The 21,114-nt window shown below is 38.7% G+C and overlaps 1 protein-coding gene across 12 annotated transcripts in view; it reads right to left on the bottom strand.

The window, feature by feature from the left end:
- MYO3B (myosin IIIB) overlaps positions 1 to 21,114 on the bottom strand; it is a 207,507-nt gene that overhangs the window by 110,513 nt on the left and 75,880 nt on the right. For all 12 annotated transcript variants that reach the window (XR_005105905.1, XR_005105903.1, XR_005105904.1 and 9 more), the window contains one exon: positions 10,642 to 10,797. Coding sequence is in view for 8 of the 12 variants with exons in the window: in XM_037398443.1 (XP_037254340.1) it covers positions 10,642 to 10,797 (156 nt within the window). In the remaining 4 variants the exon portion in view is untranslated. The remainder of the gene's footprint in view (positions 1 to 10,641; positions 10,798 to 21,114) is intronic.

Here is a 21,114-nt window from a genome sequence, read left to right as displayed (position 1 = left end):
CAGCATTAGAATTATTCCAGCACTCCAGTGATGAGCACTGTCTGTTGAAGAAGGTTCTATCCTCCCAACCACCCTCCCTTTGCCTTTTTATCAGGCAGGAATAGCTGGGAGAGACAGAGTTTTCTTGGATTTTGGAGGAGGAGCAAAAGGTGAGAAGCATTTCTCCCTCAGGAGAACAATTTCATGAAGAGGGTGGGAAGCATTCATTTGTTCGACTTGTGGGGATGAGACAGTTTGAAAGAAAATAACCTCTTTTTTACTAGACAGCAGTCACAGTAATAGAAATGCATTGTAAATAGCTATACGGTCATATGACCCTGCTATCGAGCTGATGATGGGGAAGGAAAAGCTAGATGGACCACATAGACTTCTAGACCAAAAAGTCACCTTTGCTGGCAGGTCCAACCAGAGGATGAAAGCAGACCATAAATTTTTATGTTCATTGGGAAGCTTCCCGCTGATGTCTCTTCTCTCTCTCTCCTCCCTCTACCTCCACCCCTAACATTATTTTATGAATGCTTTTACTTTGGCCTCTTGGTGCAGTTAAGTATTTACATTTACTGGGTTTTTTTCTAGGACTCACATAGGAAAAACTGTTTCTGTACTTGTTCTTCCTTACATTATTGCCAATTTCAAAATGAATCACACCCAAACCAAGATTTACAAGAAAAATACTCAACACAATGAGAAAGAAAAGAGAGTGAAGAATGTGCTACTGCCACACAGAGAAACTCAGCCTATTTCCTGGGCATTGCAAAGAGTGAATTTTGCTCCTCTACATCAAGTTTCAGCCTGGAGTAATTTGTTGAAGCAAGGTCATAATAGAAACACTGACACAGCTTTAATTAAAATATGAATGCTGCAGCTATAACGAAAATCTGCGTAACCTCCAGTAAAAATATATACACTATAATCAGACCAAGGATCACTTTTGGAGGCAATGGTAGCTTTGCAATTAAAAAAAAAAAAAAAGGAAAAAAGTTTTAAACTCATTTGCCTAATATTCATATAGAGGAAGGCTAGAAGAATTGCATTAAATTACATTGTGTATAGCATCAGAGGATTATTTCTGTTTCTGTTTCTGTTATTATCTCTGAGTCCAAAGGAAATTACTGGCTGGATGCAATCAAGTTCCTTGCAGTTAATTGCTTTCAAAACTAAATGTGAGCTGGCAGAGAAGCTAGATGTGTGGTTGTAAGAAGTACTTCCTTGGATGGAATGCTGCTGTAATCCAGCTGGCTAATAAGAAGGGGGAAGCTGCCAAGCTACCATAGTCTCATCCCAGTATCTGACAAGGTAACCTGAACATACCTGCCCTTCCCAAAGTATTTGATGCTTAGATTCTTTTTACTTTTCTTCCTTTTTTCTTCCCTCCCCGCCCTCCCCCCCGCCCCCAACTTCTTCAAGTTTGATTCTTAATGATGAATGCAAGGTTTCACAACTGTCTGTTCCCCATTACAGAAACAAACTTCTAAATGGTGACCAGCAGTAGTATGCTGACCCAGCATGACCCAAACCAATAAACTCTGATCTCTTTACGGTCTACAGTAAATTTGTTTAAAACCTTATTCATGCAAACACTGAAGTTCTTTTGTTCTCTTAAAAACTGAAACGAGGTTGGTAGACCTTTTCTGCTTGATTCCTATGAAGAAGCCTACTTAGAGACAGGAACATTAACTACCTAGTCTGTAAGAAAACATCCCAGAGAAGAATGAGACACACCTGGCCTTGGCATCTTCAAAGCTGCTAATAACTGGGAAACTGCCACTTTGAACCATATAACCAAAACCATTTGATACTTGATCAACATTAACTCTCAAACATCAAATCAGTTACCAAAATTTCAGGCCAGAAGTTATTAATCACTTGAAATATAGAAGACCATAGTTTTGCTCAGCTTCAGGTATTGTGACATTTGACAGGGCTAACAAAATAAACATAGATGGCAACTGGTGATTACTAAATATTTTTGTTTCTTCAAAATTATTATAGACTTATCTACTGCATTTCATATAGCTGCCCCACATTAACTCCCCCTAAAGAACAGCCAAATGCCACAGGGGAACCCACAGTATATAAAATTTTGAAAGACAGCTTATAAGTATGTTAGCAAGGGCAAAAGTTTTAGAATGCATTCTATGAAGAATCTTCTTTCCTTTTCCAATTTCTAAGCTTTCAATAATCTATTTTCCTCCTTGATGTTCTGCCCCTCCACCATAGCTAAAAGGCAGTTAATAGATCTACTATTACATTTGAACTTCTCCATCTCACATGCCGTTGTGACTTTGCTTTTTTAGATTTTTCTTCTGCGTGCTGTAGTGGATAGAGCAGCCTGTTATTTTAAGGTGATTCATAAATAGGTAATTCCTTAATTGTTGTACATTCAAAGGGGAAAAAAAACCCCAGAATATTTTCATTACGTTCTCTTCTGCTGATCATTGGTACAGTTTTCCTCCAGTTTTCCATTACTTCTACTCACAAGCCACTAAGTCATTTTACATCTTGGGTTTTTTTTTTAATGGAATAAAATGGAAAGATTACTTTTTTGAGAAAGTCTTCCTAAAGGATGCAAGTTTTTATCATCAAAATTTATGCAAGGAGAGCTGGGACATTATACAGAATATTGGGGTTTCAAATTTGAGTTTCCCTTTTAAATGTCTCCATGACAAGCTCCATGGTATTTTTAAATGTTATTTATGGAACTTGAGATCCCACCTAGCTTAAAGGACTTTGGAAGTTTTGACATATGTTTTTCAACTTTTTCAAGACTAAACCAGCTGCCAGCTTTGCCAGGTTTAGATTAATCCCTGACAAGGACAAAACCCCAGTAATAATATTTGATATTTATAAACAAACTCCAGAGAACATGCCCACTTTTGCAGTATATTTTACCAATGTAGACAGCACAAAGAGTCATTTAACATTGAGAAATATTAGGAAACAGATTAAATCCCTTCTGACTTCTTCCTCCAGCAGGCTGGCAATCAGCCTGGATGTTGGAACCTCTTGTACAATGAATCAAAAAAGCAACTGACCACACCAATGAGTTCAGGAGATCAAAACGCATATTTGGAAAGTGAGCAGCTCTCTCTTATAATGCCTTTATGGATTATCAAACACACTCAAACACTGTTTAACAAAAATATAATCTACACAAACAGAGCAAATGCTTACTGTTAAGTGAGAATTAACAATATCTATAATGTGTAATGTATCTTTGCCTAGAGTCTTCCCAGACTCTATGGCAGAAAGAATGAAAGAAAAAATAGCTAGAGCTTCAGGCATTATGCATTTCTTTTCATTAACAAGTTTACTGTGACCAAAGGTACAGTACAGCTTTATAGAACAAGTAAAAAACAAGAAAAGTTCTTGCCTCAGACAAACTGCTACCTATTTTTTGTAGGAATAATGTATTAAGTGAAGCTATTAATAGCCATTTCATAAGTGGAAAAACAGAGAAACATTGAGGGTAAGTGATAAAACTGAGGTCACACAGTAATTCAGAGAGAGAATGAGGAAAAAAACCCACAAACCTCTACCATGCTTTTGAATTATAATTCAGAAGGTGTTTAAACATTCTTGGTATTTTACTGACATGCAATTGCATTAATCTCTATCTCAAAGAACTTATCCCTGAAATACAGCAAGATTACTATCAACTTGACTTGTGTACCCTTCTTTACTTAGAGAATACAGAATTAGCCACAAAGTCTTTATCAACAGTCAGTTATTATTACTGTACTAAAAACATTTCTATAATTCTGCTTGTCATTCCTAACCAATTTTTGCATGTTCTGTTGTCCATACCTTACTGTAACTTAAGATTCCTGCTTTTTTCCAGTTCTGCAATTTAATGCTACATGAGGTGCAAGTCTTTAGGAATTAATTAAATTTCTTGTTCTTATAATGTTATTATGTAGGACACTATTTGAATAACCTGAAAGTATTTCACATTCCTTGTGAGAGTACAGGATTGATAAAGCAATAAAAAAAAACCTAAACAAAAACCCAGCATCCTCTCTGATTTTAAGAAATGCTTCCTGCCTAGAGGCAGCTATACATTGATGGGAATAAGAGTGCTCTGGCTCCCAAGATGAACTACAAATCAGTATCCATGTGTTAAAAAGTAATGATGTATTCTACTTCAGAATAGATGGGAAAGATTCAGCATTGCTGGAACTAATATATGTGAAACAATGTTCTAATGAACTAACATCTATTTTTTAAGGATTAAAGATCTTTTATAAAAATAGAAGTAGTGGACTACTTAGCACCAAATACATTCCTTAAAATTAAACTTCATACAACTGCTTCTATGGCAAAGCTGTTAATGAAAAGCATATTGTTGTTAATTAGCATTTATGTCCTGGTATTGTTAGAAACCAGACAAAACATACACATAGTTAACTGATAGCTTACAAAAGGGATATGGAGAAGAGATAAAGATAATACCCAGAGCGCAACCTTATGCAGCTGTGACATTGGACTTTCTCACAAAGTTTTCCCCCATGAGAGTATAAGAAACAGGCAATGCAGGAGTGGAGTGCTGATGCTGAAATTTCAGTTTCACTCAAGACCATGGCAAAACTCAAGGATTTCAGCCTAAAATGTGCCAACAGATTAAAAAAGAATCTTCTTCCTTGTTACAAGTGTGAAAAGAGGGGTATCCTGGCAGGGTTTTTCTGAAACTGAAAACACCTATTTGCATAAGGATAGGAGATACTTGCATAAGGATAGGAGATATTTGCATCTCACTGATGAAAATAATTTAGAGAAAAATAAAACTGGTGGAAAAGTTTCAAAGTGCATCTTTTTCAGTAAAAAGGCATGGGCAATTGTTAATGCCACTTTGTATTTTAAAAGTCATCTTTTACTAGCATAAACTTTTTCTTTTTATTATTAATTTCTAACTTAAAGGAAATAATACGGTACAAAGCTCTCTGGTAAGTTATCTCATGACAAAGTGACAACAATATGTCTGTCAGCAACAAACTGATGATAGCAACAAATGTGTGTGTTAGTAGGCTCTTCTGAGCCCAGCAAGGACAATGAAGTGCCCCTTCAGTTCAGAGGTATGAAGAACTGTGCTGAAGTTAAGCCTAGCTACACTGCATACAAAGAAGTTTATAAATGAAGAATGAAAGAAAGTGAATTAAGGACGCATTTCAGCCTGTGACTCCAGAGGCTGACCCAGATGATCCTGCCAAAAGGGGACGGCTTGCTTCTTTCTACCACTCTCCTCCTTATTCCTGGTCAGGTGAAGTATTCCCTCCTTTACCTCAGCTACATCAGTTGAGGCACCCCTCTGCAGTCATTAACAGACTAGAAAATTATCTGTGTGTTTGTGTTAACTTAGTTATTTTCTCTTACTATAGAAGTTCTAGCTCAGGAGGTTTTGACAATCATTTGAGCTGTAATAAAAACAGCATCATGAGCTTGTTCCTGGGAACTATGGGAGAATGAGAAAAAGAAGCCAGTTCTCTCCTCAGTAGCGGTGAGTTGATAGATTGACTCTCCACATGTCTCCATCACACCATCTAAACCAGTAATACTGACTGCAGGCTTGCTTTCAGGCACAATGGCCTTAAGAAATGACCCAAAATAGGGAAAACTGTCATGGCTTAACTGGAAAGAGAATCCTATTTAAAAAACCACTGGTGCTGACTCAGAAAAGAAGGAAAAGATGCAAGTGCAAAGCATCGATGCTGGAAGACTTTCAAATAAGCCAAAACCCAGATACCTCCTGATCAGTAGTCATCACCAGTGGCTCCCTGAGTTCCCTCACAGTAGAAGCACTGTTAACACCAGCACCCTGCTGGCTTCCCAAGTTTCTGGAAATGTTCAGCCTGTGATCTGAGAACATTTTTTTTTATTTACCTTTTAAATTATTGATCGGTAGTGTTGCTATACTCCTAAAAAGGACATCTACTTTTCTTTATCTCTGAACATCAGGGAATTAATGCACATTTCACTGTACCTGTCATGGGCACATCAATAAACAGAAAAAGCATAGAATCATTTAGGTTGGAAAAGATCTTTGACATCATCAAGTCCAACCGTTAACCCAGGACTGTCAAGTCCACCACTAAACCATGTCACTAAGCACCACATCTACATGTTTTTAAAATGCCTCCAGGGATGGTGATTCCACCACCTCCCTGGGCAGCCTGTTCCATTGTTTCAGTGAAAAAAATTTCCCTAATAGCCAACCTAAACCTCCCTGGGTGTAACTTGAGGCTGTTTCCTCTTGTCCTGTCACTTGTTACTTGGGAGAAGAGACCAACCCCACCTGCCTACAGCCTCCTTTCAGGCAGTTGTAGAGAGTGATAAGGTGTCCCCCTGAGCCACCTCCTCTCAGGCTAAACATCCCCATTTCCCTCACCTGCCTCTCATAAGACTTGTGCTCCAGCCCCTTCACCATCTTCGCTGCCCTTCTCTGGACACGCTCCAGCACCTCCATGTCCCTCTTGAAGCGAGGGGCCCAAAATTAAACACAGTATTTGAGGTGTGGCCTCGTCAGTGCCAAGTACAGGGGGACAATCATTTCCCTTGTCCCAGTGGCCACATTGTTTTGGATACAAGCCAGGATGCTTTTGGCCTTCTTGGCCACCTGGGCACACTGTTGGCTCATGTTCAGCTGATTGTTCACTAGCACCTGCAGGTCCTCCGACACTGGCATGCTGCCCCCAGGCTCATCTCTAACAAGTCTGGTTTTATTCCCTTCCCCCTTTGAATCTAGTTTAAAGCTCTCAATGAGCCCTGCTAATTCCTGATTTAGAATCCTTTGAGACAGGTGAATGCTGTCTGCTGCCAGCAGGCCTGGTGCTGTGTAAACTGACTCATGGTCAAACCCCCCAAAATTTAGCTGGTGACACCAGGCCCAGAGCCAGGTACTGATCTGTGTGATTTTCGATTACACACACCATTGTTCCCTGCAATTGGCAGGACAGAAGAAAACACTGCTTGAGTTCATGATCCCTCAACAAGTTGCCCCAAGGCTCTGAGGTCCCTCTTGATCGCCCTCTGACTTCTTGTTGTTTGGACTTCATCACTGCCCACGTGGAAAACCAGTAATGGCTAATAATCAGAGGACTGTACCAGACAAGCGAGTTTTCCAGTAACATCTGTTCCCCGGGCCCCAGGGAGGCAGCAGGCTTCCCTGTGGGTTGGATCTGGTCAGCATATCAAGGCCCTCAGAGTGGAGTTGCTGACGACAGCCACCTTTCTTTTTTCTTGGCAGCGCTGGTCGATGTGTGGGGTTGACTGGCTCTCCGTAGGCAACTCCTGGAACCTGGATGGACTTTTGTTCATATCATTTTCCTGGCCCTCAGGTTCCAGGGCCACATACCTATTGTACAGAGGTACCTGGGAAGGTGAAGTAGGCTGGGGGGTGATTTGCCTGCTGCCCTGAGCAGGGACCTGTTTCTATTCCTCCCCATCTCTTAGGTCCCCTCCCTTCTGCCTGGTGGTGAGCAGGTAGGGGGAGTCTGCCTCTGGTGATGTGTCCATCCAGTGCCATGTGTCTCAGTGATGGTAGAGAGCAGCTCCACCAGTCTGTCAGCCTCTCACACTCCCATACTCCTTAACCTTTCTACTTCCTCTTCCAGCTCTGCCACCAGGCTGAGATCATCCACCTGGTCACACCTCACACAGTTATCACCTCTGCTGCCCTCAGGCCCTCCTTGCAGCCCATGACCTGGACAGCTGCACGTTTATGTGGGAACTCTGTCTGGGTTGCCATATGCCTTCTGGTGCTGGCATCTGGCCGAGTGGAAACCATAGCTTGGTTTCTTCTGGGAGGGTGAGGACCACTACTGGAGCTCGCCTCTGAGCCCTTAGGTGACAGTGCCCTCTCTGTGCAAACTGCTGGGCCACACCCTCGCTGATGTATGGCATGCACATACATACAATGGTATAATAGAAAGGTTTTACTCAACATGGGGTCTAATTGGCCTATTTACTTTGAACTGGTGACTATACTCAGATGACATTTACAGATCACCACAAATAAATGCCAGTAAATTTTTTTTACAGTACTATCTAGTCATGTGTTCTTCTGCACGTTAGATTCTGTATTGAAAAATATTTTATAAATGCATTACAGAGTTTTTAAAGCTTTTAATTGGCACCAATTTTCCTAGGGGGAAAAGCTCTTTAGTATTATGAGACTATGTCTATCCTTTGGGGAAAATTATAATTAGATGCTCCTGGTGACTGATTCTCTTGTAATAATCTTACATTTGTAGTCCAGTATTAACCGTCTGGCCCACAGACTTGGTATTTTGCAGGGATATGCTTTTGCAATCTCATTAAAGTTTGTACTAATTTGATCAAGTTTTAGATCTTTGGAAAATCAGCACTTTGTCATTCTCAACAGTATCTTGTAGATTTTAATGGTAAATGATCAGTAAGTTTTTGCCTTCACTGAGCATGGTCTCAGCACTGATCAAAGTGGGCTGGTGCTTACAATGCTACAACAATCAGAAAGACATTCTTTAATAGAAGTTAGGCCCATTGGCTTCAAAGTGAAAGTAGACACCTGTTTCTCCAGCAGCCTAATGTATCTCCTCTCTTATTGTTCATTGGCAGAGGAAGAAGCCACCTAATTCAGAGGCATGGCTAAAAGCAAACCAAGAGTCCAGGAAAGAACAAGATGGATACAAAGAGTCTGCTGAGAGTAGAGCTTTAAGACTAGAAGAGAAACTGTAACAGACCTGGAAAAGGTGAATTCAGTGACAACGAAGAACATGACTGCTGTGAGTACATTATCATGTAAGGAAGAACACCAAGAACAGAGAAATAATTGAAAAAACAGAAGAACCTGGACTAGGACTTGCTGAAGAAGGTAGAGATCAGAACAGAAACTATTGGATGGTAGAGGAAGAAGCCACAAGAAGCTGACTCTAACAGGAAAATAAAGCCTTAAGGACAAACAGAATGAACAGTGAATGGAAACTGATGGGAAAGGCGGGTCAGATAACGACCAGGGACAGGGAACCTGGGACTAGTTGGCCAAGTAAATTTAGGGGCATTGGGGACAACAACAGAACTTAGACTGGTAGAGAGGATAAGATTAGGACTAAATCCACTATTGCAAGAGTCCCCCTTCACCACTGCAATCTGCAGGTGCTACTGCATACAAGTTTCAAATAATCACCCTTGGTGAACAAAATATTTAAGATGGATGAGGAGTTAAACTCCATTAAGTGAGCACTGATTCATAGTGGGGGTGCTGGGAAGCAAAATCCTTCCTACATTCCTGTCACACATAAGCATAGGATGTAGAAGCTTGTCTGTCACAGCGCTCCCAGTTAATATATGGAAAGGCTTGAGGAAAGAAAGGCTGCCTTGGTCTTGATTCATTCTCACTCCACATTATGGAGATAGATCCCAGAAGAATGTATTGAAATACCATGAGGAATCTATTCCAGAGCTCCTCTTAGCACAAGGACCATTTCTCTGCCTATACCTTCCATTTGGTTAACAGCTGGGAAAAACTCTGATACCTCTCAGGCCAGCCAACCCACAGCTGCAGGCAACTGATCCGTGAGGTGTTACATGGGCAAGGTCTGCTTAGGAGGCTGGATAAAGTAGAAACTTGTACTGGAACACCGGCATAGCTCCCTCACCCACAGTAAGCAGCTCCTGGTATATTTTGCCAGAAAAAAACCCCACCTACTACTATAAACCCGCAGAAGTCAACTTCACCTTGAAACTGTACTTACAGCTATTCCTTTATTTTAACTTGTACATTTTTGTTTGGGGTTTTAGCATTTAAACTACAGAGTCTTACAGCATATAAGTATACACATGTTTATGACTTATGAATCATGACATTTAATTTTCTTCATCAACATTAGTAGGTGTTTGTTTATAATAATGGGCCAGAGCTTATCTAACTCTAGACAAAATTCATATTACAGAATGATTGCTGAGCTTGGGAATGTGTGTTCATTTGCATTTAATTCTCTTTTGAAACAGTGAAATTCTGCCACCCTCTGGACAACAACTAAACTAAGACATATTTACAATCGGCCCCAAAAGTAAAAAATCCCACTGCTGCTGCTGAACTTTCATAGTATTTTAAGCACACTTTAAAATTAGTTACTAGGCTGAAAGAAAAATAGCAGTTACTATTAAACTACAGATAAAACAATTACTTTAAGTGCTGAATACCTTTCTTACTCATAGTATGTAACCAAAGAGCAAACTTCAAAGTGTTCTGTTCTTAACATTTTCTAGTACTCACTTCATTGTTCACAGCTGTATTTTTAAAGATCTGCAACCAAAATACGATATAATTTTTCATCACGCCAATATGTATTTCCACAAACCAAAACATCCTGGAATTATTAGCATCTCCATGACTGAGCCAAAAGTGAATACATACAGAACAGAGTTCAGTGGGAGAAAGAAGGCTAAGGAGAAGGTTGCGTTATAACTGATCAAATTAGCTTTAAAAAGTATCAATGGGAAAACGAGTATCTCGCATTCACATGGCATGCAGCATTATTACTAATACTGCTGCTAGTCAATGCATTAATAATAATTTGAGACAGTAAATCATGCATCCAAAGTTTCAACTTGTTCTTCCAGGATTAGCGTGGGGAAGGTGGGCTGCAGCATAATGTTTTACAGTACCTTGTTTTGGCTATGGAGCCTAGCTGCTGCTGTTCTTGGATTAGCTCAGCCAGCTGTTTCTGCAGAGACATATCTTTACCATGTACTTGCTTAATAAATGGATGCTCCAAAAGATGGGTGACTGAAGGACGCTTTTCAAAATCCTTGATAAGACACCTGTGACAGAGAAATAGTGGTCTCAGGCAATGATGTTATCTCATTACAGCATGATTTGAATCGGCTTACTGTGTGCCTGTTATTGTACAGTAGTTTCTTTTTCTACGAATTTGAGTTCCTCAGTATGCGACAAGACCCTTCCTCTACACTGGAATAAATCTGGCACAAAATACTTAAGCCAATTCACCCTACAAGTACACTACTATAAAGACTATGAATTTGAGCATATTTGACCTCTCTTTTTAACTGTAATTAGTTTACTATGAAAAAATGTCATTGTATCTTGTGAGTGCTATACAGTTCATCTACATTAAACATAACCTAAGATGAATAGACAATAGTAATTGATAGTCTATGAATAGTAATGAGTAGTAATTCACTTTAATTTTTTACCTGTTCTCCAATTAGGTAGTTTGACTAAGAACTGTAGGATATAGCCTATTAAAAACAAGTGAAACCTGTGATATAACACTAGTCAGAACAATTTGATACAGTGTTTTGTTTTTAAAATTAATGTTTCAAGTAGATATTCTATATTGCAATGACAAGTGTTAGCATAAGAATCATAAAAAATTCTGCAAACCTATGTAATTCAGACTGGAAGAGAAATGAATGAATCAGAATTAAATGCTAGCCAGGGTACTAAAGTTCTGTCAGTGATAGGAACAGGTGATCTATAATGAGTAGAGATACATCCTATTAAATTAGCATAAAATAAAGTGTCATGCTAATTTATATAATTGAGATTTAAAATTGAGGAAGCCATCATTAAAATTGAATTCCTTTCTGTACAATAAAGCTGAAAAAATACAGTCCAAACAGAAGAATGATCTAACAGGATTAGATCACTTTGAAGTACCCTCTAATTCTTTATATTAATCTGTTTATCTTGCTCAAATAATAATATTGACATTGAGAATGTGAAAAAGAAATGCTGCAATTCAGTATATAACTCCCTTGTAGCACCTATCAGTGCAGCACATTATAGCCCAAGACTACTTTATTTGATGAGATCCATTGTATTACATACTTCACAATTACATCCCCTATTGCCTGATATTAAGTGATACACCTAAAGAACTCCCTTAGGCAAGGCCAAATATCACAAAATTACCTTTTTAGCCAAAAATGCAATGAAACTGTAATACCTTTTAGAATAATTTATATTCTAGCAGTATCAATAACAATTTGCAAAATCTAAACTACATCTAAAAAATAATCATACACATTAATTGATTTCAAATACTACCAAACACATTAGAAAATTATTAAAGTTTAGCCTCACCTCAAACACTTTACTGAAGCCTAATGTCTGGTCTTAAAATGATCCTGAAATATCTTTGAACATAACTTTAATACTTTAGGTTCCTGAAAACCATTTTCCCAATCTCTTCTTGGTACATCTGGTCCAGAAAACAAAAGTCTGTAAAATGTGCTACCAGTTTTGTAACTATTTTGGTGAATTTTGCTATAGGCTAGAACTGTAGCCTCCTGATAGAAAGACTAAAGTAACAGAACCTGCTTTATCTACATCCCTCTGAGTGCAAGGCTATAAATATCAGTCCTTCACCTCCATGAAGAGATCCATCATTAGCCTTCAACAGATTCTGACAACGCTCCCCACACATACTTTTCCTTTTGTGATCCATGGTTTTTAAAAGTCAATACAGCCACACAGACAATATAGTCCCTGCCAATCCTGGTTAAATTTATATGTTGCCCAAGAAAAAGGAAAAAAGCATTTCAAAAGAAAGGTCACATTAATCAGGAAGGCAGAGGAAAAAAACCCCACAGAACAACAAAAGCTATGCAGTATACAAAATCACAGATTGATGGCAAGTATCTGAAGTGGAGATTTCAGTTTGAAAAGCTCATGTGTTCTAGTGCTTTTTACCATTCTAACAATAATTACAAATTTATAGTATTTATGCTATGTTGTTAATATATAAATTTTCTTCTAAGTTTTATTACATCAGGAAGTTTTCAGTAATATAACTGAATCCAAGTAAAGCTGTGTCATAGAATCATAGACTAGTTTGGGTTGGAAGGGACATTTTAAAGTTCATCTAGTCCAACCCCCCTGCAATGAGCAGGGACATCTTCAACTAGATCAGGTTGCTCAGAGCCTCATCCAGCCTGACCTTGAATGTTTCCAGGGCTGGGGCATCGGCCACCCCTCTGGGCAACCTGTGCCAGTGTTTCAGCACCCTCACTGTAAAAATTTCTTCCTTAGATCTAGTCTGAATCTACCCTCTTTTAGTTTAAGCCATTAATCCTTGTCCTATCGCAACAGGCCCTAATGCCATGGCAGTTGCTTTTCAGATGATAACAATATTAGAGTTTAAATGGATTCTCTTCAAGAAATTACACAGTTCCAGCAGAATATCTTGTGTTTATCACAAGTGTGAAGAACATACAAATCTTTCACCTGGTGGTACTTAGTTATTAATATAAATTCTACCCTGAGCTCCAGAACAACCTCCAAATGGATCTATGGACAATCTATAGAGAAGGTCCAGAAGCTCAAAGATAAATTATTCCATATAGATGGCCCCTAGGTGAAACATCAAAATGTCCAGGACACTGCATTCATTAAGGAAGCCCAACAAGAAGAGATAGAAGGAAAACATTTTAGGGAAAAAAGTTCTTAGCTTCTCTTTTATTTGTCTGAAATGCTAGCTGTTTCAGTCTGGCAGGCGTTTTAACGAGCATAGGTAAGTTCTGTCAGGGAGGCTGTCTTGAAGAATACTTTAGGATTACCTTTGCTTCTGTTGCATACTCCTGCCAATCCCCCACTGACTAGTCACTTTACACGCATGCTACTCTTTTGCTTTGCAGCTAGCAAAGTTTATATATTGTTTCATCTATACGCAGCCTTCATTCTCTAGTAGTAGGATATTTTTGCAGTCTGTGGTCACTAGGATTTCACTTGGAACACAAGTAAAACTTAATGAATTCATAAGATGACCACACTATAGACACATCTATATGATTCTGTAATCAAAGTCTCTGTTCCAAGCTCAGACAGAGCACTATTGTGCCAAGTTTGTGTCTACATCAGAAGAAAAGAGCCTTTTCAGAATGTTAGTGAGACGCTGCAACAAAGCAGAGAGCTAGTAACTAACAGCCATGTAAGGGTGCAGGACAGCTGCTTAAATTCATGTCTAACTTCTTGTGTGAGTACTCCTACTCCAGTTAGGGAAAAGACTGACAGAAGAATGTACATCTCAGCTGAAGTTGGTTTAATCCATTAAGTTAAATGGCAAGTTCCCAGCATGTTAGGAACACAGCAGCAAAAAGATGAGGCAGGCCATAGGAATTGAAGAGTGTATGGCATATACACTCTCCTTTTGCTCTGAAGCAGCAAAAGTGTTGACACAGTCACTTCTAGAAATTACTCCTTATTATGTTTCAAGTGCCAGTACCCGCTTGCAGCTTCGTCACAGTACGTACTGTGGGGTCAGTGCATACTCAGATATTCAGTGCCAGTTTGGTGTATCACAGGCCTGTTGTGATGAAGTGTGGGATGGAGAGCTGTCATGTGACATTGAAAAGACAGTCATCATGTTTCTCCTCTTGGTGCATATTCCTTTGTCCTAATTCCTCTCTATGTACACAAAAATATTCTGAGGCATAGTTACATGCTTAGTTTCTACACACTGTCGTTTCAACTCTGTTGCTTCTAGTGCACACTGAATACGTGCTGCTGCTGTTCTTAGTCAATGTTACCTGTAAAATAACAATTCTTGGGCCACTACCTACGTGCTAATGAAAAATGGTGCATCAGACTGCCAGTGTCACTGCAGGTGTTCTGTAAGGTATCATCTCCTACACTAGAAGCAGTACTGACACTACACTACTCTTCAGAAGAAAAGCATTTAATATAGAATTATCAGCTCTTACGATGGCTAAAGCCTGCATGAAGGTGAGCATTATCACAGTGTTTTCTACTGACCTCCACCCTGAACAGAACTATAACATGTGAAAAAGTTAATCATATGGGTGCCTGAGTCCAAAGTTGCCAGTACATTCAGTCAGGAAATGTATTCCATGTAAAGGCCACAAAAAACAGAAATCAAGAAGTAATACACAAAAATCCAGCAAAAATAACATCTGAAAGGGGAAGAGTACAGTAACAAAACAGCTTCCATAATGTCACTTATCAGAAAATATTCTTACTTAACGCAGCCAAAAGAAATCAGAGTATGCATTGTACAAGTGAAAAACAGTACTAAGAAGTCACACAGCCACACTGAAGGATTTGTTTCTGAGGAAAGGAGAAAAGTAAAATATATTCAGGTGCTTACTTGAGCATCCATTTAATACCAATTTGGACAGTCAGCTTAGGCACTGTCAAACATCAACCATGCTGCAATTACATATAAAACCAGCAAATGTGCTGCACCTGCAAATTAAGCCAATTTGTTTGGCCAGTGGAAATTATTTAAAATAAATTAAAAAAAAAGAGTGGTGAGACCACCTTGCATTGAGCAAATTCACTAGCAAATCTGCTACAAGATGGGTTTCAGATAAGGTATAATGAAAATATGATTGTATTTGGTCTGCTATCTTTTGGACCTAAAATAATGGGAAGTAGTAGTAAGTACTCTAAGTAAGTAGAGATCGAAAAGGAAACAAACATTATACATGTTTGCCTTGATGAAAGTCAATCCATTACCTAATTTGAAATTCTAGTATCTTCCATCATGCTTTCTTAGCTGAAAATTAATTCTCAGAATTCATTAGTGTCACTACATTAAACATAGGTTGGTTGTAGCGATTTGCTGCAACCTCATAGCCAAGCTCCTAAGCACCGTTTTTATTCTGCCACAATTACAGGCAAAGATGAAGCATTTATTAGCAGGGGATAAGAGCAGACTCCCATACACACAGGCCCATCTGAGACAACCTCTATAAAATTCATTGGCTGCTTGCACTTGGACGATAACATTGTTGGAACTGCTACATCTCAACAATGTAAACTGCTGTTTTCCAAGTAGCGAATCAGATGACTGAAAAGGAGAGATATTTATCAGCATCCATGAGCTAATATTTACTAATGAATAAATGGAAAGAACAGAATTCATAAGAACAGCAGTGGTCTGTCTCCTGTGTGTTCAGAAATAGAAAACAATTACTAACATCATTAACTATTGCAGCCAAACCTAAGTAGAGCAGCAGCAGTTATTTCTTTCAGAAATTCTCTTTCATCAGATCTATCACAATCTATTTGGCCAGTAAAGAAAGCACTATAAAGTACTTTCTTTAAAAATAAAGAAACCAAGCAGCTCCAACCCTTACAGCTTAATTACATTATGATTTATCTCCAGTATTTTGTTTTCCTCAATTTTATATTTTGTGAATGCTACATTTTCTGATTTCTCATCTGCTGGCAGTGTATTGCTGGAACTTATTTTGTCTCATAAACCCAATATCCAACCAGACATCTAGTCACTGTTTGACATCTACATGCACTGAAGATGCATAGGTTATTATTTGGAAGAAATTATGACTGTACATTAGACTCTGTATTAGAGCTGGGGAATCCACACCACAGCCTCTGGGCAAGAGAGGTATGAAGTCTCCAGTCCGTTCAACAAATGGTTAGATAAAGCCCTCATTGCCACCTCTCCAGTCCCTATCTCTCTGCCATTCCCTGGTCCATCACAGTGCTCTTCCCATCATCTGCTCCTCCACAGCTCTATACCACTATTCTCTGCCCTCCAAGTACTGCTTGCACAAGGACAAGGACCTGCTACCTAGCAGTGAGGACTTTACTAGTGGGATAGAAGAGCTTTTCAGGGTCTCAAATAGGACTTTAGGTCATTCTAAGGTTCTGAGAACCTCTCCTCCCAGTCCCAGAAAAAACAGTTACAGGTTGCCCCTGAAGGTAGAGATGGCTCAGCCGGGGATCTAGAATGGAGATTTCCCAGAGGGAGAGGAGAAAGAGTAAGGCCATACTCTCTTGATCCTCTTCCTAAGTAAGGAGAAGGAGGTCTCTAGGTTCTGAGTTCTTTATTTTGTGTTCCACATAGTTTCCCAGCTATACCACCAGAAGGTTGTTTCACAGTGGAAGATTAATGAAATCAAGAGCATGACCCCAACTGGGTTGACCCCCTTACTTAGAGAAATGGAAGAACAGCCACCTCCAAGCAAGACCATCTAGGCCAGGTACATTAGGTCAGAAACTTTCCAGTGAAGAAAGAAAAAATAACAATCTCTGAGATTGTTTTTAACTGGTTAAAATGCTTTGTTCCTATCCATCACTCTGACTGTTCCTCCCACCTCTGTACCACATGTAGCTGTGGCAGACACTGGTCAGTCACAAGCAGCAGAAAGGTGGAGAAGAAAAAGATGTTTCATGAATTATGTTTGTAATAATGATGCAGGGATATGCCTGCTTCCCTGAAGCTTCCCTGCTTCCCATTCCCAAGCTGGCTCATCTTCCACTGCCACAGGTCACTCGTTGGCAAAAATGAACTAAAAAACTGTGACAGCTTTGCCAACAGCATTTCTGTTTTCAAACCTAATTCAACAGGACATACAGGATACAAATAACCTTATCTTCAGAACTACATATAGTTGCCCCTTTGGAAAAAGCGAACGCTGAGCACTAGGGATATATATATGTAGGTTAAATAGGTCTCCTGTCTTCAGCCAGCATCCCATGATAAATAACAAGGATTTTACTGTTCCTTTTGCTATAATTACGTATCAGGATGAAAGACTGAATTTATGACAAAGTACTCAATCATCACATGCATAATATAAATTCTGATGGTGAGAATGCTTTTATATCTTTATTGATCTGCCTTCTGGTAGCAAATGCTGTAAATTACTAATATTCCCTGACAATGAGAGAAATACTCTTGACACTGAAATGTCACTAGCACCTGTTGTTTTTTTTTAATAAATCTTCTTTCAGTTTAATTTTTAACATCAAGTACCATATAGTGTAATTTAGAGCTCACATCTGAAACATAAAAGGTTCACTCACTGAAATTGTAAAATTAGGTGTTGTAAATAGCTTTATCTCTTCTAAAGCTTAAACATTACAAGAGGTTTCTCAAGCTCCTTTGGGCTGAGTAGACACAACAATTTATTCTGGCTCCTACACATGGTTTAGAGAACAAAAAATGGAAACTCTATGGAGTAGTACCCCTTACGGTTCTTAGAATGGGTCAAACTGCTCATGTTGAAGCCCTTAGAATTTTACCAGAAACAACAGAAATTCAGTCAGAACAATTCTAGGGAGCATCTCAAACCTCAAATACATTTATTTATTGCATGATGAAACTGGAGGGCTTCTAGCTTTTTACCAGGAATGGGACTGCTATACTTCTTTGGCCTGTCCTTGAAGACCCAGATACACAAAAAGCCTTCAGAACTGTTCACAACTCAAGTTTTTTATTAGAAACCATATGTTTTGCATTGTACCAAACATTCTCCTTTAGGTATCTATCCCTTTGACACTGCAGCTTGCAGCTGATTTGAGGTGGTTGGAGCACAGAGAATGTAGATCAGGAAAGCACAGTGTGATGCTGACAGTTTATTTCTTATACATCTTAGGTAGCTGAAAAGACAGCTAAGGACAGAGATATTTTTCTCTCCTTTGGTGTTTAGTGCATTCTTTCCTATCTTCCAGTACATATGGACAGCCACTAAAAAGGCAACTGTAGATGCACTGTACCATAATCACAAAACAGCTGGGAAAAGTTTCCTGCTTATAGACTGTTAAGCTGACTGCCTGATGCCCTCTGCTGTGAAGCCCCAAATCCAGCCATGCTCTGATGTCTTCGTCTGAACTAATGCACAAACACCTGGGCAGATGAGATAAAGTTAGTTCATCTGGTTGGGAGTCCACAGGCTATAACATCATTCTTCCTATTACCGTGTGCCAGACCTGACCTGCGCCCCACAGCCCACAATAGGACAGCAGGCACATGGCTGCTTCCTGGGGCTTCCCTTAATCTAAAACTATGCTGGACTGCTTCATTACCAGCTCTGCTGTTGATTATTGGATGACTTTGAGCAAGGTGCCCTTCCATCTCACTTTCTTCAGTTTTAAAAGAACAAGTGGAACTCTTGTCTCTATTCGACAAGTACAGATGACTCAAAAATCTACTGGCAGGAATAAGGCATTACTATTCTACTGTTGCTTCATCAGTCCAATGGGAAGGTACTATTATCAGGCAGAAATGCTGGCTTATTAATTGGTTTATATTTTTTGCAACTCCAATTTTTACTGTTTTCCTATTTCTATACTTCTGCCTTTCATATCATCAAAAATGCATTCCAAACAAACCTGGATCATCTAGAACACATCCTTTCTCTGGAGAATGAGAATGATTTAACTGTAAGGAATAACTCCACTCCTAAAACCAGACTACTACAAGATCAGCACAGACATATTGCACTTCACTCCTGCCATCTTCCTTACTTCCTTCCCTCCTTCCCACCTAGCATCTTAGTGTTCATGTCTACCACTTCCATCTTACTGTCTCAGTCTTCTGCTACACTCTGTCTTTACTTTTACCAAATATTATGGAAGTGAAAACGGTGTAGTAACAGGTGGTAACATCCTGCCCTTACATTTCTTTTCAAGTAAAGCAGAGAAACGGCAAACATTAGCTATTACAAAAGGCTTTCTTTCCAATAAATGGTTCATAATGTTAGAGCTCCAGAAGCATCTAAACTTTGAAATAAGCTTATAAAGCATCCCTGTGAAAAAGCAATAGGCAGAGACTACTTGAGAAACTGAAATACTGGCACTTAATGACACCAGGAACTTGAAGAAGGGAGCAAGGAAACTTTGTCTCATCAGACATTTACTTCATATGCTCTGTCTGATACTTTAATCTTCTGTTGAGCACACTATTCCTAGAATTACTAATGCTTCCCAAATAGACTTGTCACTCTACCATGGATCCATATCTTTCTCACTGCACTACACTTACTCATGTTTACAATTGAGAACAGAAGGCCAATAAACCCACAAACCAGGGGAACTGGGGGAAGAATGAGATCTTGATACTATGACATTTGTAAAATCTAGCACAATTGTTTACAGGGTCAGGACTTCAAACCTGCATGGGAGTTTCTCAAGTCTACCTAAAATTGCATTTTTTTTACTACCGCTGCTCATTAGAAAGCTGAAGATAATTGTATCCATTGCATAAGCCAACTCAACCGTATAAAAACATCTCATGCAATACTCAGAAGTGGTGGAGATCTTTTGTCAGGTACTACAATTTAGTATTTCAAGTTCATCTGTAGAGAGATTCTCAGAGTCTACATCAATGATTAAAATGTGAAAACTTACAGATTTGGTGGTAACCTTACACATCACAATCTGTATACCTTTCTGACATTTGCAAACCTCTTTTTCTTCTTAGATACTGTGAAATTAATGAGTTATGTCAAATGCATATCATGTTCTCGGTGAAAGAAACAGTAAAATGTTCTTTATGTAATATGAACAGAATGTCACTAAACAATTGCTTAGATTGTGAAAAAAAGCATTCAGAGAAAATAAATCGAAATGGACAACTTAAACCCCATATAAACTAGGTGATCTATTAATTGAATAACTCTGAATGTAGAATTATCAATATGAAATTCAAGCTTGTGAAGCTGTGCTTAAACTGAGTACAAAAAATGAGTTAACAAGACTAAAAGTTGTGTTCATATTGTATTTGCAATGTCATTGCCAAAATAAAAGTTACATTCTGATGATAAATATGACCATACATCCTTTAACTTCACATTCTGACTTGAGTACTTCCTGAATTTCTTAATTCTTTAATTCCCTCCAGTTCAAGAATGACTATTTAATTCAAAGAACCATAATAGCTCATCATTGGTTAAATAAATTTAAAAGGAGAAAGTCTGTCCCTGGAGATACCATTGCTCATTTTAATTAAAATTACATTTTGTGATGTAATGTAAATAAAGGTTATTGTATCCTTCTGCTTCAAGAACATATTAACTGTTCTATCTACCCCTAGAGACCAGTCAAGGTTTAAAGTGCCAAGAAAATTATTTGCAGCATGTGAGATAATTTTAGTGAATAGGGTTTTTTTATTCCTTTTAACATATAGCCTGTATTATAACAAATTCTGAACCACTGTATGTCTAAAATGGTGGTGGACACAAATTGTTATCTTAAGAGAGTGGAGAGAAAAAGAAAAGCTTCATAAACATTAATGGGCAATATATAGAGTGAAATCTTCAAAACTGGTAGTTTATTTCAACATAGAAATAAACGTAGGTAACGTGTATTATTTTTAGGAGCCAATCCTCCAACAACTGAGGTAG

Source organism: Falco rusticolus, chromosome 8, assembly GCF_015220075.1.
Source record: "Falco rusticolus isolate bFalRus1 chromosome 8, bFalRus1.pri, whole genome shotgun sequence".
Lineage (NCBI taxonomy): Eukaryota > Metazoa > Chordata > Aves > Falconiformes > Falconidae > Falco > Falco rusticolus.
The sequence above is the reverse complement of the archived record's forward strand: the minus strand, read 5'-3'. Positions and strand labels throughout refer to the sequence as shown.